The sequence below is a fragment of the Bombyx mori genome, chromosome 1, assembly GCF_030269925.1.
Source record: "Bombyx mori chromosome 1, ASM3026992v2".
NCBI classification, from domain to species: Eukaryota; Metazoa; Arthropoda; class Insecta; order Lepidoptera; family Bombycidae; genus Bombyx; species Bombyx mori.
In genome coordinates this window covers 9,701,574-9,725,472 of record NC_085107.1, presented here as the reverse complement: position 1 = coordinate 9,725,472, position 23,899 = coordinate 9,701,574, and the positions used below count along the sequence as shown (strand labels likewise).

Below are 23,899 nucleotides of genomic sequence, written 5' to 3'. Positions count from 1 at the left end.
AAGTTGTCTATGGTTAGACGCCTCAACGCTATTTGTTGGTTGGCTATTGCTATTTGACGATTTACCTTGATGTTCGTTTAATTTACTCGGAAACTTGAGTGTTATGTTCATTTCATTAGAAATTATTTCAAAGCTAGATCATTTGGATTACAAATGTTTGCACACGGAGAGTATAATGATTGCAATTTTTGGGGACGAACCAATTATTGCCTAAATATCATGCGTCTTTTATCATTTTGCATGTGCGTGAAAATGTCAGAATAGAAGTATTGGAACACGTAGAATCGTCGTTTTATTGACAATGTAATGCCGTTGACTATTGTAATTACATTTATATATTTCATTTAGTGCTGATTTACGGATTGCAACAGATGTAATGAGACGAACAAAAGTGTAGTGTCGGTCAGTTAGTGTTTGACAGCCGGTAGGCTAGTCGTAGTGACTTACGATTGCCTTCCTATAAAAATGAACAGTCGCAGTAGTGTAAATGAAACAAATTTGGTGAATTATTCGGCGGATTTGTCGACTTTAAACCAACTAGATACAAAAGAGTCGTTGCTGAGTTTTCCTTTCGATCATATTTACGCTTGTCACTCTGAGAGCGCAGATAGAAGACAAACGCTAACACTTGATAAGGAAGTGGAAATATCCACTCACTGTGTTGTCTCCGAGGAAAAGGACCTTGTAGTCGGTTCTAATACAGAGGTAACCCAACTCTCAGATAGACTCACAGAAGCTGTAAATCAAAACAAGAAATTAAAAGACCTCCTTCTCTTTCACTTGGATTTAATACAACAGCAAAACGATTTAATTACAAAAAGGGATAAACAATTTCAAGCACTAAGACAAGAGAATGATACAGTAAGTTAAAAAAAATTTGAGGTATTTAGTTTTAGTAATAGGCTTGGCTCACCATATCTTTTTAATCGCTATGTTTTTGGGAAACGATATTTAAATGTACAATGCACCTATGGAAGACATGGTCAATTATTCTGTTTCAACTATAACTTAAAGACGAAGATGATTTGCTACAAGTTTAAGAATGATAATTTTTAAAATAAACTATAAGAAATTATCCCAAATTATAATAATTACCTATGTTTTTTATTACGAAGTAAACAATGATTGAAATTAATATAAAATCATAAATGAAATTTAAATTCATTCATAATGCTTTAAAAAGATAATTATGGAAGCAATTTTGTTCACATTAAATATGCCAATTTTGCTGAGTTGTTTAATTAGGTTAACAGCATTATGTAAAATTAAATATAAAGATAACTTATAATCAGAAACTAATGGTGCATTCAGACCACAAACAAGAAATACTTATATTGAACAATTTATGAAATTATGTTAAGAATTAATAATTGTCTTTTGAATGCCAGACTCACTACTCTGGAACAATATTCATGTTGTACATATAAACTAAGAAATGAAATATCTTAAAGATGAAGCTTTTGAATGAAATATATTCACTTAAACTTAAATGGATAAAGTAGAAAGCAAAGTGATTTGGCATAGCGAATGTTAATTGAAATTAGCCCTCATAATGTTAAATTGAGGCAGTTTTACCATAAACCACAAAAAATTATATTTATTGATTATATAAATAAATAGAAATTACAAAATTGTATTAGTATAGCAATTGTTGATTAATAAGTATTTTTAGGCATAGATTTGAATCCATTTTCCATTTAATTTCACATATATATGTTTTTCTTAATTGAATGAGATTACAAATAAAGGAATGTTAAATAGATTTTATTAGGAGAGGTATTGTAGGAGAAAAAAGTTTGCATGTGTTGTTATGTTTGTCAATTGCAAATGCTAAGCATTGCGAAGTGTATTTGTAGACTTAGGAATTTGCTTACCTTTCTTTTTATATGTAAGCGATGTTTTGTTTCACCTGCCTCTACAATATATATATTCTATAGTTTTTCTCAGCAAATTGCGTTATTACATAATTTTATGCATGTTACATGTTCTGAAAAGTATAGGAGATTATTAACAAATTGTTTTTGTGTTTATGATTATTTTCAGCTACGGACAAAGTTAAATCGGATGGACAAAAAAGTTACTATTAATCAGAGACCTAACCTAAACTTACCACCTCCATCTGCCAATGTTCCAACACCAGCTGTAACATCTACTGTTGTTAAAAGTGAACCAAACCAGGTTAGTTAACAGCAAGACTTGTGATGTATTTTTATTGCTAACATAATTACAGTCAAAACCGTTTATTGCGACATCATTTAGAACAACATGCCGGTTATAATAACCTAGAACAAAGGTCCCGGCTGAATGTTATATGACCGCCTTATTAAAAACATTGCTTTATACGACATTGCTAATAACGACGTACCTCATAAAACGACCACATTTAACTAATATTTTGGAGAATTCATCTGTTAGAACGACCGGCTAAGCTGTATTGTAAACAATTTGAATAGGTATCCACATTTGTCTTCAATGGCTATTAAAATCAGGAAATGGATTATTTTAGTGTAGGATTAAATAGGATAATAGGATTTAGTTTAGTGTAGGGTCTTTTCTAATTCTTAGAAACAAAACACCTGCATGCAGTAGAGTCAAAGTCCGCTTCTTCATATCTCTTCAGTTAGTTTGTACTTATCTATACACAAGGCGCACCAAAACTTTGTGGAGTTATTCGTGAAACTTTCAAAATGTCGCAAAGAATAAGAAAACAAATTAATATTGAAGAAAAATCGTGTATTATATCCATGCTAGAGAGCGGAATTTCAAACAAAGACTTAGCAAAGGAATATGGTGTATTACACTCGACAAATTCAAACATTTGGAAAGAGCGCGAAAAAAAATTTATACTTATGTGTAATAAACAAAATGTGCATAGTTGAATAAATATATTTTTCCAATAATTCCCTATCGATTTGTTTGTAATTGCACGATACACATTAAGCATCACCGGTTGTTACGACTATCGGTTTTTACGACTGAATATGAGCAGTCCCTTCGATGTCGTTATAACAGATTTTGACTGTATTTATAAAAAAAAAAAATAAGAACATGGTTTATTCATAAAACTTATTATAATATTAGAAAGTTAAAGAAGCAAGAAATGTGAATCATATATTTGACAACATGATCACGACTGGGCACTTAATCAATAGTCTTATAATCTTTGACTTTGATATAATCTTTTTCAATTTCAGGTTATGTTTAATAGTTTAACAGAACTTCTACTGCCTGATAATAGAACAAACCCTTACTATTTCAATAGTGATTTAAATAAAAGTAAAACTTTAACACAAGAACCCTTTAATTTACCAAAAGTCACAGAGACAGGTAAATATAAAAATTAATTTTAAAGATTACAATAAAATCTGTCAGAAATTGATATTAAGATAATTTTTATTCATATTTGTTGTTATTGAGTAAATTTTATGTGAATGATTTACTTCGATTTCAGATGTAACAAGCTACTTGCCTAGTGATTTAACCGTGCCGCCTATGTCTATTTTGGATACTAATATAAATTTGGGTGATAACTTCAACATGATTGAAAATAAACCTTTTGTTAAAAAAGAAGTGAAATCAGAGTCCAAACCTGAACCACTGTATACTGTCACATCAAATAGGTAACTATAGTCAAATAATTAACCAAAGTAATCTATTAAAAGAAGTAAACAGTTATAAATGTCTTAAAAAATTTTGCAGTGGAAATCCAATTATTCAGAAATTGCCTAGAAGCCGCCGTCGAACTGGTAGTGGCATAGGTAGTTTGAGTCGTATGCCTAAGAGTAGTGCGACAAAGACAGAAAAACCAGAAACCAGTAAGTTGTTCAACATTCTAATAAATCTGCTCTGTATTTTCTTTTATATATTTAACTATTTGGTATTACAGGTAAACCAGCTGAAAGACCAAAAAAATATGAGAGAACAAACTATAGTGTTCACAAAAAGTCAAAAATGATAAACACTTACGGAAAAACAAAGGGCCTTAATGCCTTTAAGAAAACAACTCAGGTTACTGGGTCACTCTCAGAAAGACTTAAATTAATAGACACTACTCCCACTGGTGAAGATCCATACCAGCTTGGTGAAGCAGATCTGAGGGAGCAATCTCCAATACCAAAACTTATGCTCCAAAAGAGTAATCGAAATAGACGTTGTACAGAAACATCTACAAGACGTATTTATGATCCAGCTATTCCAGAAACCAGCAATAAACCAGATAACAAAGTGAACACAGATAGGTTCAGCTCTACAAATACATTTCATGACACAAAGATAAAGAAAGATGAAACAAAAACTGTTATTGTGGAGGAACCAGATTTAGATATTGTAAAAACTGAACCTGAAATCGATTGGCGAACCTATGCCTCTACCAAAGCTGGAAATGAAACTAGTTTATGTGATTTCTCATATGGCGAGAATCCTAACAACATACACATTCCCTCAATAGATTCTATGGAATTTCAAGATTTGTTTGCACCAGACGCTTCACTAAACTTGGATAATTTAACTGCAGCAGATTTTGGTATAACTGATAAACCACCGGCTGATAAAACTAAAAAACGAGTTGGACGCACACCAAGCGTAATGACACCCACCATTCCCTTTGTAAGAGCAAAGAAAGGAATTATCTAAAAAAAAAAAATTTATTATTTTAATGTGATATCTTAAAATGTATTGATAATTATTTAATTTCAGGAAGAACCACTGGCACCAATAACGCCCGTTCTACCAGTGGTAAATGCTGCTCCAGATGTGCCAATTGAAATGCCAACAAATAAACGCGGCGGTGAAAGCAAACGAGGAAGAAAACGTGCTTTCTCAGCGACTGGTGTGACAAAGGGGGTAAAACGTGATGCACATCCAAAGCCCTCAGTTCCGAAACCAAAACCAGTCAGGGGAAAAAGTAAATATGACAAATAAAACTAATTCTTATTATAAATATGGCAATATCATTAATTTTTTTTATGTTATGACATCTTTGAAGTACATATTAAATCATATTAATTGTTCAGGAGGAAGTTGTTGTATATACTATATATTATAGTTAATAGTATGAAGTTAGGAATGAGGATTTGGCTTGTATATTTTAATTGCTTGTTTGTCATTAGTGAAATTAGAATGGTTAATAGATTTTTACTGTATCATACTTAACAAATATGCTTAAACTTAACCAAAGTTAAGAAATCATAAACTTTCAAAATAAAACTGTAAATACCATTTCTATTATATTTCATGTAGCTCAGGTCTAAATCAATATTGAATACAAAATATAGTAAGCTTAAAATTCTAAATTAATGTATTTTTAAAATTATAAATGAGCTAAAAACATTAGTCTATAACATGCCAAATTTACTTGGGCACTAAAGAAATTGTCATTATTATTCCTATAAGTAAATTAAAAGTTACTGTTAGCAAATTAGCTGCCATGAGGAGATCTGAATATTTTTCTGTATTATAATAAGCTTAATATGTTAATATAATTAATAAAAGTTAACAAGGCGTTTAATGTTTTATTCAGATAATTTAATTTCCTAGATTAGCATACTTTAAATATCTCATATATATAATATATATTGGTGCATTTAAAGTTAATATTTTTTGTAGCTACTCCCCGAGGAAAAAAGTCTCCTGTACCTGGAAAAACGACTAAAAAGTCTTATCACTCTCTGATGGGTGACCCTGATATTTCATGGTACTTGGGTTTGGACCCTGATGTAAAACCAGAGGATGTAGATGAGCCCCGTGCTAAAAAAGCCGCCACTGTCGAGGTAATAATGTTTTTTAAAATATTTAGGCGACCCTGTTATTTCAATTTTGATTTTGTTACTAAAAACCGCTGACATTTAACAGGTACCTCGATGGCGTGAAAAACCCTATACTAGTTGTTATACACTAGAGGGTACTGAAAATTTAGATGATAAAGTTTTTGAGAAACGACACCAAAAACTGGAAGCAGAAGAACGTCGACAGCTTAGGTGATTATTTTAAAATTGCATATTTGACTAGGTAAGAACAGAAGTGATCTAAGCCGCACGTAAGTTTCTATTATCTCGATTCGAGATTTCGATAGGGATATAACTCCAAAAACGTCTTCTCTACTATTGTATGTAGAAATATTTAGTACTTAATATAATTTTTAAAAATTAGTAGGCATAATGATGATGAGCAATAATGAACTGAGACGCAAACTTTAATAAAAAATTTAAATATTCATAAATTCTAGATGGATTTCACTAGAACGAGACATTTTATAACAATTAAAAATTTCAATTGTCCGGTAAATTGGGGTGCTGGCGCGGTAGTAAGAACAAATTTTTAAATTTCCTTTCTAGGCAAATGCACTTGCGGGCCGAATGTAAAAAGTCAATGGCCAATTCAATTCCCGACCTTTTTTATGTTTGAGAAGTTACTTGTGACCTAGAGGCTTTTCCAGTTTTACCAGGGCATGTGGGCGAGCAAGGGCTTAGCCACGAGGGGTGGGATTTGCTATTAGCTACCCGAGCGCCTCCAAATGAGACCTAACGACTCAGGAGTAGCTGTTTCGCGAATTAATCTACTACCGGTTCGGAATCGTAACGCGCTGAGAAGATTCGGCGAGAAACTAATGGGACTGATATTTAGGTTAGGTTGCACGTCGAACTCTTTGCCGAGTTCGACGAGTACGGTTACCTTATTCCTAGTGTTAAAGCTAAAGGTATCTAATTCAAGGTTTATTGGATCTGATGGATCCGTAAGGATATATCTAGGGCATCGACGGTAACTGGATCCTGCGTGATCAGGATTTGGGAACTAGTCAGCGGCGGCAAAGATAAGGCGATTATCATGACGCATAGCCTTATCGAAGTACCGTTCCGACACTGACTTCATGTATTTCTGGATTGATTCGAGGCCCAGATCGTCGTGTAGGTCAACGTTTCTCACGAACCGCGGAGCTCCGACGGCTACCCTGCAAAAGCGGGATTCTGGGGATTGAAGGGTGTATATGTGTGCGGGCCGCATGAGCGAATATCACGTTCTCGTAAGTCATGACGGGCCTTATGCAAATTTTGTAAAGTGTCATCTTGTTCCGAAGGGACATTTTACTCCGCTTACAGATCATGGAGTAGTCTGCCGAGAAGAAACGCGGCACGGTCGGGGACGGATTTTATATGGGGGCGGAATGTCATGGATGCATCTAGGGTGACACCCAGGTACTAGACCTTCCTGGCCCAGAGTATGGGTTGGCTGAAGAGGGTAATCGGGTGTGTGAGATTTCTCCTCCTAATCGGGGAAGAAATCCGTGCGGAGTTCCCCTTTAAAATAGCACCGCAGTGCTTTTCGCTGAGTTGATGTCTATAAATTCCCGATCGTGCTGTTGCCTATATTATGAAATAATCTAATATTTCGGTCGAAGAAAGACTTGATATATCGTACGGGAAGTACGAACAAGGAAAGTTTATTCTAGAGTTTATGTAAATAATCGAGGTAAGTGGTTCTAGTTGGAGGGAATTTAGGATAAATTATTTGGTCGAGTCATAGTATTTAGTCAATTATAGAAGATGATAACAATAAATCGATGGCATAATTAGTTAAAACGAAACATTCAATAGGTAGTAAATCACGCAGGTACTTCGGATCTTCTAAAGTCTCCCCCCGCCCAACAACTCCAAACCATAACCATACGTTTCCGTATGATTTACTAACGTGTGACGTCAAGCAATATTTAATTTCGAGCTTCTGCCCAAACATGAGAACAATATTTAAGTCCAGTCTAATCTCAGCTTAGTGAAGCCCAAGTCGTTGGCTAGTTGTGAAGTATTTTGTATATCTTTATCTATTTTGCAAAATTTTTGGAGAGCAGTTTGGTCTTGGCATATAATTGACCCCAATACTACACCGTTCGAGATTTCTACCCTAAGAAAACTAATGCTGTCTAACTCACGGTAGACATGGGTTGTTGGGATGTGCTAACCAAAATCCATACTGAGTTTCAGAGTACAAGTACGTCTAAATACGTGTTGTAATAAGTAGTTCTCACGATCTTGGGGATTCATGGATTTATTAAGCTCACTGGGAATCTTACGGGATGGTAGTCGGCCACGAATCTCGGTTTGTTCATTACTCTCCGTCGAAGTATCATCTAAGCATGTGTCGTACTTGAACAATCTGCTGTCAGACTATGGTTCATGTTCTCTTTAAGACACTAACCCAAAAAATCGGGACCCAAAATATTAGGGGTTAAAGTATGAAATTGCCGATTTTTACTGAAAAATTGAAGTTCGTTTTTTTTTTACTTAACATATTATTTATTTAATCAAAATATCTATAGCTGTAGTGAGAAATTATTTTCCTTCGGGAAAACTCGCATCTTTATCGGAATACGATGACACCCGAACTGTCAATGAATGATCGTATTAAATGAGTGATATATATATTTTTTATTGCTTATATGGTTGGACAAGCTCACAGCCCACCTCGATGTTAAGTGGTTACTAGAGCCCATAGATATCTACAACGTAAATGCGCCACCCACCTTGAGATATAAGTTCTAAGGTCTCAGTATAGTTATCATATCCATTAATATGGAACTTTATTGTTTTGTGTCACATGTCAAAATGAATAATGTCATTGTATAATATAGAAATGTTACAACCATAACAATTATTACTTAAAACGGGATATTAACCAGACCATTATACGAAATGAGTTCCCGATATTTTTAACTAATAATTGTTATGTTCGGGATGTGTGAACATAAGTTTCGTCATTATACACAATATCTCTGCCTTCAGATCTGTACTTTCTTATTAAGTCTAGGTACTTTACTCTTTTAAGTCTGACGTCGTCTTTTTCATCACCATTTTCATTTGGCTAAGTATTATTCTTAGTGTAAAATTACATCCCTTGAAATTCATCGTTTCTATTAATTTGGACTTTAGTGCTTTTATTGTAGGGACTTGTTTATAAATGAGATGAAAGTTATAAACTATTCGTCGTATCACTGCATAATCAAAATCATCAAGATCTATATAGAATTTATTGCGTAGTCTACCCAGCTTAATTTTGTTTGTGTTGGTATTTTTATTATTCCTGTATTCTTCTTCCTCGTTTAAAATTTTTCTTATTGTTAGTCTAGATATGCTCGAAATCGTCCGAAATTCACTATTGAACTTTGCAAAATACTCTCGAGTTGTTGCTATTAAATTTATGAATTTGCTATTTTCCGATATGAAGCACAGGTTAATATTAAATATAATTCCTTGGACTGGATTTTTTAACCGTTTTCAAGGTTTCGGCATAGCTATACAACCTATTTATGAGTAATTTGAAAATATGACTAAAACTATAGCGAATATTTGAATTGCGTATTATCCACTCTATATATATATTGGTCTGCTGTGCGACTTACCCCTACGGCTCTAACGGTCTGGCCACGGGGATCGGCAGTGCGAACGACGAAGCGGCGGAGGAGGCGACTATTCGCGCAGTACCGTTTGCAGGCCACGGTTAGTCACGTTCGCCGCCGCGACTAGCAAGGAAGTCCGACAGCGAAATGTCTATATCGAAATTATCTCGATATTGCTTAGAAAGTAATCGTTTTTTGGTTCAAGACCTATTATTTGGAAGAGATTGGGGAGTACATGATTTGAATAAGAATCGGAGTATAGATAGATGGAGAATTCCACAAGAAGCACGAGAAATACAGAATGTATCCGGAAAAAGTTTGGCTGCTTTGAGTGGCTAGACTTCCAAATAGTTCGTCTAAGTAGTATATCAGCAATAAAAATTTCAGTGTTCATTTTTCGCGGTGAGAATAACTAAACTAATTTAATCACTGTACTATTCGCCGCGACTACCGCTCGACTCCGTGGCTTGCGCCGTCCTTATTCATGCATTTGTTTTGCTCGCCCGCCGCGTCGTAAGTCGCCCGCGCGATTCGCTCGGTACATTTCGCCGGTCGCTTTGCCGGTCGCCGGTGCGCGTGGCTTGATAAGTACATTTCTATGCGCTTATTTTAGTCGCTAGACGCTTCACCGTTCGCACCGCGCGAATATTCGTATCGGCGAATGTCCCGTGGTCAGGCTGTAAGATGGGTACTGAAGCTATTTGAGAGAGCGAAGCTATTTGAAGATTTAATTTACCTTTCCCGAAAAATTACGAAAGAAAATCTTATCTCACTATATCTATACCATTATTATCTATACATTGCTGCCATCTAATATGAAGGTCATTTATGCCTTTGCGATAGAACTCTGGTGATCTAGATTGTACAAACTGTGTGAAATAATTTTGTACTACCTCCTGGGAAGAAAACTTTTTATCACGTAGAAAATTGTCCAAATTAGGAAAAAAATGGTAGTCCGTTGGAGCAAGGTCTGGCGAATACGGAGGGTGGCGAATGATTTCTAATTGCAGTTCCTGTAGAGTTAAAACGGTTTCTCGTGCTGTATGAGGTCTCGCGTTATCATGGAGAAATAATTGAAGATCGATTCATGAGTCGGGGCTGTTTCACTCCAAGTTTTGCTATCATTGTTCGGAGTTCGGCACAGTAGACATCAGAAATTATTGTTTGACCAGATCAGAGAAAGCTATAGTGAATAATACCATGCTGAGACCACCAAACCGTTACCATTACCTTTTTATTGGTAAGCTTTGCTTTAGGACACTTGCGGCGTTTGACCTGGGATCAGCCATTGCATTTTCGCTTACGGTTATCGTAAAGAATCCACGTTTCATCACATGTCACAATTCGATCAAATTTTTTTTTTAAATTTTTTTTATTGTCTTTGTAGGCAGACTGGCATACGGCCCACCTGATGGTGAGTGGTTACCGTCGCCCATGGACTTCAGCAATGCCAGGGGCAGAGCCAAGCCGCTGCCTACCGCTTAATACTCTCCATAAGCCTCGTTATATTCAACACGCGTTTCTTTCTGCAGATCAGTCAAATCATGAGGCACCCATCTTTCATAATTTTTTATTTTATTGATTTGACGCAAATAAGTCAATATTGTTGGTAAGGCAACGTTAAACCATGCCGCAAATTCCTGGGTAGTTTGGCTCGGATCGGCTACCACCGTCTCTTTGAATTCATTGTTGTTCTCATGTGTGGATCGTGGTTCGTTCTTCAAATCAAAATTGCCATCACGAAAGCGTTTAAACCAAAATCGCACGGTGCGTTCATTAGCAGTCCCCTCCCCAAACGCAACATTGATATTGCGAGCTGTTTCTGCAGCGTTAGTTCCGCGTCGGAGGTCGTATTAAAAAATCACTTGAATTTTCAAAGTATCCATCTTTCTTGTCTAAGCAGAATAAAAAAATAACTGACAGTCGATAATCGAACGTTACACATTTTTAAAAGAAGAACCTCATAGGAACCATTTGTAAAAAGTTTTACTCAAAAATCTCAAACCATGAAGGTTCTATGTCAATTCGAAGTACCTACTACAATAAAACGGCAATTTCATACTTGAACCCTTATTACTTTAAAGTGTTTGTTCTGTGTAGTCCAGAAAATTGTTTATTTCTTATTATAAGAAAGAACCACAATCGCGCTTTCAAAGAATAGTCCTGTTTTCGAAACAAAATGACTTGGATACGAAATTATTCTTTGGTGCGAGTAAAATAAGAATCATTATAGTGTTAGCGGAACTAAAATTTGAAAGCTCAGGCTTTGAATGCTCACTCAGACTCACTAGGGTGCCAAAATACCCAAGTGTGATATACTTTTAAGTTGACAAATACAATGCTCCCGAAACATTATCAATGATAAAGGCTAGCCTCGGGCATGTATATTGCCTGCCAAGTCATGACGTGTATTTAGGATGAATGATTACTAAAATCGATTAAATAATTTTTAATCGTATTAAAGATCTATAGGTTTTTTTACACGTAGTAGGTTAAAAAACATCGAATTGATGCCGACAGAACGTAGTCTTAAAAAACTGGAGACGTATTGTTATTTTGAAAGAGTAATAACAAATATTGAATGTTTTATCCAAAATTATATTTTCTCTACGTGTTTTTATAGAAGGTCGCTAGGTACCACGATTTCATTCGTATTTGAATAAACGTAGTAACTGTAGGCCGACGAGCATACGACCTACCTGATGGTGAGTGGTTACCGTCGCCCATGGACTTCAGCAATGCCAGAGGCAGAGCCAAGCCGCTGCCTACTTGCTGCCAATTAAACAGTATTAAACAGGAACTCTCCATATACTGTAGCAGGATATGAAGAATTTCGTTTTATTGAATTTTCTCTGGCTCTCGCTGCCGTAACATGAAGAAAAATATTTGGTTAAACTTCTAAAAAAAAGTTCTCGTTTTTACGTGATGATGAACAAACAAACATTAAAAAAAACATGAGAAGTAATTTGAGGTCAGGTACACTTGAACGTCACATCGATATATTGTTTGTAAATATCTGCAATGTACAGACACGCTTCTTTTAAAATTTCATAGTACATACCTGCTTTCTTTCCCTGTTGAAATCCCTTGAGGGAAGGAATTTTAAAAAAAAACCTCTTGCTTTTTTTTAAGCACGGAAATCATGCCCTTTAATCCACATGTCTATTTGTGTGTATGCATAGGGCTTTGTTTTCCGCCTGTTCGTTTTAAACTTCGATTTTTTTTAAAAATTAAAAAAATGGACGAGATATACAATGTACTAATCGAGAAAGTCACTGCTGACAATAAAACTAGTGTGCCATGTCGTTTTCTTAAAATCAATTTGAAAACATCCTGACTTTATCAGTATCTAAATTAGTTAATAGTTACTAATTTGAATAAGACTTATTTCAGTTTTAATTATGAAATATATTACACAAAAATAAGAAGACGTTCATCTATTGTCCCAAACTATTATTATAAACCAGACTTGATTTCAATGAAAGGTCACCCCCCAACTCCTCTTTATTCTGGGGTACGTAATAACTGATCGTGTAACCTATAAAATTTAAAATAAAAAGCCCAATCTACTCCTATAAGAAGGCTCGTGGTTACTGTTGCTTTCTTTGCTCCATAAAATGCCTCAAATCATCTTACGTAGCTTTGACTGAGTTATTCTTATCCATTACTGTTTTTTATGGATATTTTCAAAATACTACTTGTAAAGCGGTCATGTACGAGATAAAAAATGTGGATAGGACTAGGAAATGGTATTTTGAAACATTTCACATTTTGACGTTGTGCGTTTCTGAAATTCCATATCTATTGGTATTTGAAACGTCATTGTTCTGTTAAGACATTTTATTAAATAATATTAAATCATTTATCTTTATCGACACATCTATACTAATATTATAAAGAGGAAAGATTTGTTTGTTTGTTTGTTTCGAATAGGCTCCGAAACTACTGGACCGATTTGAAAAATTCTTTTTCCATTAGAAGCCGACATTGTCCCTGATGAACATAGGCTACTTTTTTTCAATTTTTTTTTATTTTTTTTTTTTGGTTTCATGTGTGTTTTAATGTTTCCTAAGCGAAGCGAGGGCGGGTCGCTAGTTTCAGATAATTATATTAAAAAATGATGGACTTTAAAAAAAACGAGCATTATAGAAGTGACAAGCAGTTTAATAAACCAAAGCAAACTATGATGCATGAAGCCTAAAGCGGTATATATGTATGTGCTCGCATACTAAAGGTCGCAAGTCCCAGAAATGGCATAATGCTGCGTATGTACGTTATGTGTACTCACAGCATAGAGTTAGACTGTTAGCAATGCGTTTAACATTGTTAATGGAATGAGCAGTCACGGCCCATGCTTAAACTGCTAGCTCGTGTACCGGCATAAAATTAAAGTCCATTTCGTAGAATTTCAACGATAGATCACTTCTGTTCTCACTTAGCGGTTAATGCCCATAATAGTAATAGGGGCGGAATTTGAAATACAAAATAATAAAATATAATCTCAGATACAAATCACAAAACATTTATTCTGAGACGGCTGTGATATTGGATAATTACAGTAGCTACTTTATTACAGTTGAACTCATATAAGTTCTACGTGTCAGCTCCGGCCCGCAGATTTGTACGGAATAGATAATAACAAAGAGATGTTGTTCGGTAAGATTGAATTCGGACAAACTTAAGACAGCCTGTATATCTATGTCACAGCTGTTTTTCTAAGGAACTCCATATCATTAGCTTTGAACGCATTTAATTTTATTTTTTTTATTGAATCTTTGTGTTTTATTTTTTACGATTTCGTTAGTTTTTTTTTTTCTTTCTTAGGAAATGTGATCTTATTTTATTTTTACGCTTGTAATATGGATGATATGTTTTCGATGTTGTCCTTTATGTTATTATTGTTCATTTTAGCAAACCCATGCTTGATAGAAATCATTTTATTTTGTGCCCTATTCTTATCCCTGAAACGTGAAAATTTTCTATTTTTTTTTTGTAAAAACCCGTGTAAATTTTATAGATATGTACATTATTCACAGATTATCATTATTAGTGTTTAATTATTTTTTTATCAAAAATTTTAGTAATTTACAGTGAATTAGTATAACGGGGGTCAGATTAGGATGTTTCATTAATTTAATGTTCGCATAACGATACGTACGAGCGTATGTTCATGTATATTGTTATCCCGCTCCCAAAGGGTAGTTGCAAAAAAATGTTTTCAATTTAGACTTAATTTATAAATGAATATAATTTGTTATTTAAAAGAATTGTCAAATGAAAATTGTTATATTTTAATTGAATTAATAGATTTCGAGAATACAATTGTTATGAATCGACTCTTTTGGGAGATCGAGTTTACTTTTGTTTGTAGAAAATGTCGATGTTATCCTGCATGATATCGCATTGACGGCCGGTGGCAGCTTCCCCCGTATTTATAATAGATTATATGTTAATGATGAAGATGGCGCTTAGACTAAATCAACTAATATTACCCTATAATGATTTGAAAAAATATAGCATATTTATTAATAAAGTAAAAATATTGTTTATAATGTTATTAAATAGCACAACCGTGCTTTGCTTCATCTTCATCTAATAAAAAATGTTTTTGAATAGCCATGATACAAACTTTGAATATTTCTGTTATAATCGTGATTGGCTTGAGTTGTATTAAAAAAAAAAACTAAGTTACCTACCTAATTTTCAACTACAAAATTAGAATTCTTCATTACGTATGGCAAGTTTGGTAATGTAAAAATTAAAATTTTCAATACATCTTTGCGAAACTTTCATAGTCTCGATGTTTCTATTTTCCCAGATATTTAACGAGTCATCGATATTAATATACACACTATTTTTTGTAAAATTAATCTCTCGTTTGTTCTAAGAAGTGAGGTTTGTGCCATGGCAGTTATGATTATTGTGAATTTATATAATAATTTTATCTGTGAATGTAATTAATTCTAAAATATGTTTTTTGGTAATATACAGAGGAAATCTACACATCGTTGGTAACAATCGAAGGACATAAGCTAGAGCCCGATGTTTTGTTCGTGACACTCCCATGGTACTACTACACGGATGAGGGGTGAAATTAAATGACACGAATACACGGTATTGCGTGTGTAACTAGTCTCTACAGATTCATTTGTGACACATTTCGTATATAATTTTAATATAACGTAAAAAATTCGCAAATAAAATATAATATGTCATATTTAAATGACAGTCGTAAATATAATTTTCATCGGTTTGTGCTAACATCCACATTTACTAAGTCGATGTGTATGCGTAAATGTGTATAGTTTAACAAAACTTATCCCTGTCTTTTTAAGTACCTAAGTAATGTACAAGTAAAAGAATGACTTTCTTATTAAATAGAGTATAGGGATGAGGGTTTTATGTTTGTATTGTTGTTAGATTATAACGTTCAAAATCGTAATTAGATAAAAATGTTCTTGTTATTTTTTTATTTGTGTATTATACATTATAAGTATTTTTCATTGACGAAGAATATTTTATCTAATCGGCATATTTATAGATTGAGCGAAGCCTGCACATTTCCTAGAAATCTTGCAGTGTTCATTCCCTATCGCTATGGATCATGGGAGTGTCAGGAACTAAAATGCAGGCCTATGGCTGGATGGTGGTCGCAAACCAAGTTTTATTAATTAATATTAAATTTAGAATTAAATAGAAACCTGCAAAAGTGATGTCCATGCTGCCGAACAAGAGGAAACAAACAGAGGTACAAGATTTGATTAAGGTCAAAAAAACAGCAAACAATTTTGAAGGTTCACATCTCTAGTCTACGAGCAACCGTTGCGGAATCAAAATATAAATGATTAAACATTGATTTGTATTTCATTTGAATGAAATTAAAAGAAATTACATTTGTAAGCGTTAGATCAGTCGTCTTACATTATTGGCAAAATGTTCTAGATGGCACATGCGGCGCATTCGGGAGCAAAGACACGTGGAACGACTTCGTCAACGTCAGCGAGATTGGTGCGGCAATTCTTCCTTCTCTCAGCAACCCTCCGTCTACACAATATGGCCTCAGCCTCAGCGAGACGCTCGATTCATCGAAATCACCGATATGTTGCCTGTTATGGCATTTGGAGAAATATTGCCCGATTTGCCAGAGTCGTGAGTTAATTTAACACATTGCCAAATATTTTTATGTACTCTATCTATACTAGTGGTCCCGCAGTAGCCGAAATTCGACTATAGTTAATTGGAATTGTAAGTTTGTACACTATTATGATTGTATTTTATACTTCTGTAATCACAAATTTCGCCAAGGCTACACTATAAAAAAATATTAATAAAGATAAACAATATTTAATCTATTCTCAATTTGACCACAGACGTCAAGAACTAAAGTTTGACAATAAATAGTATGCATACGTGTGTGCTTCGAATATATGGTATGTAGTGTGTGTAATGTTTTCTTTATTGATTTAATGTATCTATATTAATACGATACATATTAATACGTATTGTACGTGATGCAAAAATTTTGTATCCCTTTTTACGAAAATTGCGCGGACGGAGGAGTATGAAATTTCTCACACTTATAGAGAATATAGAGGAGTGCACAATGCTAGTATTTTTTTTAAATAATGCATAAAAGATACAGTAAATCAATAAAGAAAACATTACACATATTGCCATGTATTTGACACACACTAATATGTATATATACTCTTTATATATTGTCAAACTTTTGTTAATGCTTAAAGTCTGTGGTCAAATTGAAAATAGGTTAATATTGTTTATCTTTAATATTATTTGTCTATAGTGTAGTCTTGGCGAAATCTGTGATTATAGAGGTATAAATAGTCTTTGACAACTATAATAATGTTGAAACTTTTAATTTCATTTAATTATAGTCGAATTTCGACTACTGCGGGACCACTAGTATCAATTGAACCGTAATTGTTATTATCCTGCTGGGAAATGAAACTCGAGTATTTATTTCAATTGTTTTTCTGTTTTTTTTTTTCAGTGACTTCAAGCTGCCTTGGATTAGAAGTTCAAGATGTTTAAAGCGTTCGAAAAGATCAAAAACATTACACTAACAGTTTGCAATAATCTTTATTGAAGTGCATAGTGTATGGACATTTAAAAAATATGTTCTTCAATAAAGATTAAAATAAATATAACATAGACAGTCTACAAATAGGAAGTGAATAAGAACTGAAACAAACGACATTTATAAGTGTCATCTACGATTTTGTCAGCTACGATGCATCATGGAGTATTTGAGCTCTATTATAAACTATCTATAAAAATGTTTGAATCGTATGTGTAAATACTTGATTTTACTTTTTAACGTTTAGCATGGAATGAACAAATAACAAGTGATATAAATAAGGATATTTGTTAGATAATTTCTAAGAAAAAGAAAAAAAACAAAGCTTGTTGTTTAGTACATATTGCTGTTCGTATAAGTTATCGTCATTGACATTTTACGTCACTCTTACCGAACGATCTTTCTGAACGGAAGTTTCACGTCGGAGATGACGTCATTTGTCAGTTGTTGTTCGTGTATGTAACTGTGTGAAATATCTGTTTAAACGTGATGGTTATCAGTGTAAATGCGTAAACCATAGTATTATGTTAGATTTGTAGGGATAATTTATTAATGTACCATTGTTGTTTTTGAATCGGTAGCTAGCTATACGGTGTTTTAAAGATTGATATTTTCACTATCCATATACTATCTATTCATTAATACTGATAAGATATAAAAAAAAAACTTACGTATTTAAATCTAGTTCTGTTGAATTGTATATATATGAAGTATTATTATGCACAAACGATGGATGTAAAAATAATATGAAAAATAGGCCTTCGAAGCGAGATAAACAGCTTCTCTGTAAATTAGTATTTGTAAAAAAAATATTGGTAAAACATTGTGAATTTAATTTTAATTTGTAAATTAATGAATCGATATATATTGCAGTAGTAATGGTGAAATTTTTGAAATTGTGCTGTTACTCACATAATTTTCATTGATAAACTACTTAAATTAATTCGAATGAAATTAAGAATTAAATAGGTAGGTAATAGGTCGGTCCACCTCGTTTTGGGTACGCTTACCTGAGGGGGCTGGAATCTCCGTTAGTCATTAGAAATGTTGTTTATTGAATAATTTCCATAAAATTTGAATGAAATGATAGCTTTTTGTGAATATATTTAAAAATGTATTTAGTTAAATATAGGAAAAATTAGGTTAGAAACGTATTTTAGTTAATTGAAATGCTACATACAAAAAACAATATGTATGAAATATAAATGAAATTCGTACGGTAATGCAATTATTAAATTTTAATAACAAAGATGTTGTATATGTTCAGATTTCGATTTTGAATAAGCACACAGTTCAATTGATTTATCTTATCAAAATTTTGGCACATAAATTTCGACAACCTCCTCTAAACAGTGGTTTATTTTGCGTTTCCAGACGCGCGCGCTGACAAGAAAAAGCAAAGATAAATTAAGTGAAATATAATTTAAGTCTGGAGGTAGGGAGTGAATTTCAAGGCAATTAAAAAACTTATGAAGTGTTTCATATTTAAGTTAAGGTTTCACGATCTGAAAAAGTGGTTTGGAGGATTAGTAGCTTATCTGTTTTTTTTTTTACTAAGAAGTTTTGTCAATTTCAATTGTCACATACTAAATAGGCAACGTAGGTGGCTAGTAGAACATCTTCCCGTCTCTTTATGGGCAGTGAGATATGACATCAGAAACGGACTTTTTGGCGGGAATGCGAGGAGTAAAGTGGTGTTTTTTTGTCTATTTAGTATTCCTTCAGATTTTAATTCGTAACAACAGTGGCTTATTAACTATTTAGTATCTCAAAGTGCACAAATGTGGGGAAATTAAACAAAGCCGCTGAACGTAACTTCTCGGGATTCTCTAAAAAGTCTCAGTAAATGACCACCATTTTACCGAGATAATATTTCATCCCATCTCATTTCATGCCATGTTTTATATTAATCAACTTCACTTCATAATATCATTATTCATATAAAAATGATTCTTTAAATTAAAATAAGACTTGATTTAAAAATCTTAGTTACCAGGTCATAAAATTCCGTGCGGTCATAAAATTTAGCGGTGAGCATTCTTGTTATTATGATATTTGTCAACTACCCCCACATCCAGGTTTTGTAAAATAACTTATTTGATTGAATAGATTTATAAACTGATTTCTATTGACGACTTGATGACGATTGCACCCACTTTACAACACAGCGACCGCGAGTGCAGGTTTAAAAACTTGTTTTTGGCATTAGATCGAATACAAGCTTTTTTAATAAAAGCTTCACACGAAACAGTCCCAAACTAGGATGTTTTTGGTATGAATGGACCCGGAAATATATGAAATAAAAACGAATGCACCCTGGCTCCAAATAGCAAATATTTGTCATAAAAGCTGACTCCGGCCGAAAACTGATTTGAACACCTTGGTCCAGTAGTCAGGGTAACTAACCAATTATTCAACTGATTCAATAAATAAACAGCTTTTGTATGATGTTAGATGAACCCTCACAGTAACACAATATAAAGCTGCATGATTGTAATCAAACATTATTTATCAAAAAAAAAAAATCAAATAAAAAAAAACTGTCCAATTTTTCCACTATTATAAAAATACATCAACACAGAATGAAATAGAACCTTTTAGTATTAATTAAAAAAATATATAAAAATTTCACATATTGTCTCGGAACTTGGTCGTTACTATTAAATGGAAAATTACGTTGGGCTGAAAATACCTCTCTAAAACAGAAACTAATACTTGGTATTCCTATTTCCTGAAGAAAATTTGAAGCGAAGTTTATATTTAAAAAAAAAAGTAAGCATCATATTTTATATTTAAAAAAAAAGTAAGCATCATATTTCCTTGCTTGCATGTTTTGATTTGTTTATATTATTACTGACAAAGTGTGTGTAATAAAAATTGACGTATAGACAAATTTTCGAAATTTTCTTAATGCAGTGAAAGATCGTAAATGCGGCACGGCAGCGGTTTTCTATACTGTTTCAATTGGTTTAAGCGGTAACTAATAAAGCTCCAAATCACTCATTATAATATTTTAGATCTCGCGCGTGAATTGGTTTTATTCATATTCTCATTACGCTCCAATAAAATCATTCTTCGACTTAGTAACCCATTACGAACAGCTACAACATAATAATACAACAACAGTTACAAGATAATAATACAAAATTAAATATACAAGATAATAATAACATGTACTCTTAGGTTAGGAATATTGTGTTCTTTTTTTTATAATAAATAAAGTAAATAATACAATGTAAAAGTAATAAACGTTGTAGATAATGACATAAAAATATTTGTCATAGTTTCGTTAGGCATAGAGAAAATGGAGGAATACGTTTGTATGAACTGATTAAAATAAACTGGCCTTAAACTTATGCAAGATCGATGCAATAGTATATTTTAATTGCCACTATTCGATTTTCGAGTTCCTTCCGACTTGCTTCTTAAAAATGTTCATGTTCAATAAAATCAAACAAACATTTCTTTTCATTGGATAAGCGCAAGGATAATTTCCTTCGTCTTTTTGTGGCCTGAAACTAGTATGTTCCGGCTTGATGCTTGGGGTAGTCGTAATTTTAATACAATTGATATTTCGTTTCAAGGATAGTGAAAAGAAAATCAAGTGGGCCACTCGCTTTTTAATCTGCTGAGGCAATAAATAAATTTCATGATCTTGATATCTCATTGTGACTTTTTTCTTTTTCGGACTTCCAAATCTGGACATATAAAACATCTTTGGGTTGGAAACGTAAAAAAACGAGGTCTTATTTTTATCTGATCTCATTAAATGAGTGCACGAATCTAAGAATAATACGATTTTATTATTATTTCGGGTTGTTGAATGTATTCAATGAAATTATTGAGTTCGAAGTTGTTCGAAGTTGTTGAACGTGTTTATTATTGTACCTAATTATGATATATGCGAAACTAAATTTAATGGCACGAATCACTTCGTATTCTTAGATGTTTGCGTTAATTTAAAAATTTGAATTTAATTCTATTTAAACAATTTGAAATGTACAACAATGTTCACCCTAATTTTAAGTCATTGTAAGTAGTTAGGTAATAAAAAAAAATTTTAAATTGTTTTTAGTCCATTAACATTGAATTATGTTGCACGAATATTTATAAAGAAATAAAAGTTTATTCAATGCATTTTATAATTTGATGAGCCACAAGTAAAATTTACAGACATTTCGGTACACATCACAGATTGTGGCCATATAGTTCATGTAAATATGCCAAAATATATTAAGTTTCTTTTTTTAAGACTGAAACTATACCTATAACATAATTATATATGTCCGATATAAAATCGCTGTTCTCGAATAGTATAGGATTTTATTAAATTCTTAATTTATATGATTGGTGTTACATTTTAATATTCTATATTCAAGTAATATAATATCTACTTGTGGCTAAATGTAGTAACATAGATGTGAATCGGTGTTGAGATAAGTATTAATTAGATTAGTGTCGATGTCGGGAATTCTTGTTTTCCCACAATAGTTCATGTAATATTGAATTCATGTAGCAGTTAAAATTCCAATTACTGATTGTTAGACAGGAATATTCATTAGGCGTGTATTATTACTACATATTTCTAAAGGCAATTAGTTTTCTGCCGTGTACGTTGTCATAAAATAAGATCTCATTAATGTTATTCGGAATATCTATCTTAAGTAAGTGTTCTAAATGTTTGTAAACAAGTTAGATTTTTTTCATTGTATTTTTTTTTTGTTGTAAATATTATGAATTTACAAGCGTGATTAAAGCGTCCGTTTGACTCATTTATTATTGAATTACACGTTATTATTATAATATGAACTCTTATTGTTCCAAATTTAATAAATTAATGACCCATTAAAATGCTCGGTAACTATGTGTAAATTTTATCGTATTCTGGCCGCATTCCAAAATATTACATACCCTTTAAAATACACGACTGTAACTGAAAATATTAATTGCAAAATTAAAAAAATTATGTCAAAGGTAAACCGAGTAAACAGGTTCGGTTAATAAAAATAAAAATAATAATAATAATGTACCTAACTATAAATATATGGAGTAAAGTAAATAAAAGACTAAACACCCATGACTTGCTAACACAGCTTTATGACGTCAAAGATGTCGTAATGTAACTATAACAAACTAATACTAATGAACAACTTCCAATAACAGCAATAATAGCAATAATAGCAGCGTCAGAACCGTCTTCCCTGTTAGTGTTAGTATTATTGTTTTAAAACCGTCAATCGACACTATAATACGACGTTTTATTAAAATGAAAACTTATTTGCTAACTTCTTAATTTTACATTTTCTGCGTATTTAAACTAAATAAAGTGTTGCCATTTTAATAACCTTGTAAATTTAAATCGGCTAAAACGTGATTATTGAAATATCATAGTAAAAAAGAAACATCGACGATAACCAACATATTCGTTGATAGTTTAAAATTAAAACTTAATGGGTACTTCAAATTTTAATGGAATTTAAATGTATATAAAAAGCGGTATTCAAATATAAAAAAAAGTACTTGTTGAAAAATAACGAATGTCAGAGAATAACATTTTAATTAAGGAAAGAAAAAAATATTAAAGTACGTCATAATTTCAATTGTTGTTTCTTAGTATGTTATTGTAATTTTTAAAAAGTTTAATGAATTGTAACTGAAAGTTTCTTGTTGCTGATGATGATTTAGATTTCAAGAGATTTATTACTTAATATTTTTCTCTAATATGATATCAAACGGACTCACTGTTAATAAAATGTAATAATATGAATATAAAACAAATGTTTAATAAATACTTTTGTGGTGAAAGTGGGTATCTTTTATGCCTTGTGTTGTCTATAAAATTCAGAACGTTTTATTGAATCGTCATAACGTAGATGTTGCCTATTAATGCATTTACTAAAAATCTCAAAGACGTCATAGAAATCAATGTACAAGTTAGCAGTGTGTTAAACACTTAAAGTATAGATAGCTTATTATATTTATATTTCCTTTATGAATCCTAATTACGAATTGATGTGATACTTCAGACTAAGATGTGTTAAGTACATTGAAATAAAGGACCTTCGGATCTAAAATTCTTGTATTTATTTGTATAAGATGCATTTGGTGCAACGACGGTGCACGTTGGCAATGAAAGAAATATCTAGTGAAGGACGAACTGAAGTTTTATTGGTGTCCCCATCTTGGACCAAAACGAGCCACTTTGGAACACTCGCCAGGATTGCTGCCGTCATGACCTATGCAAGTGCTCGCTCGCGCGGCCCGCACACACATTTGTCCTCTCAAGCTCATTCTATTCCGTTTCTGCAGTATAGCCGTTGGTTAGAGCACCGTGCTATGCGAGGAATGTAGATCTTCACGACGATCTTCAATTAGAACCGATATGGACCTATCTAAAGACAAGGTCAGAACGCTTC

At 32.8% G+C, this 23,899-nt stretch overlaps 1 protein-coding gene across 2 annotated transcripts; it reads left to right on the top strand.

The window, feature by feature from the left end:
- Window positions 1-28: 28 nt before the first annotated feature.
- MSL1 (protein) lies at window positions 29-20,008 on the top strand. 2 transcript variants are annotated; one of them, XR_005245046.2, is made up of 11 exons: window positions 29-861; window positions 2,044-2,178; window positions 3,195-3,327; window positions 3,452-3,620; window positions 3,700-3,815; window positions 3,887-4,605; window positions 4,696-4,903; window positions 5,605-5,768; window positions 5,851-5,975; window positions 13,962-14,041; window positions 16,328-16,461. XR_005245046.2 is itself a non-coding variant. In NM_001099836.1 (11 exon segments), coding segments are annotated over 11 exon segments (2,445 nt in total). In that variant the 5' UTR covers window positions 61-465; the 3' UTR covers window positions 17,470-20,008.
- Window positions 20,009-23,899: the final 3,891 nt, after the last annotated feature.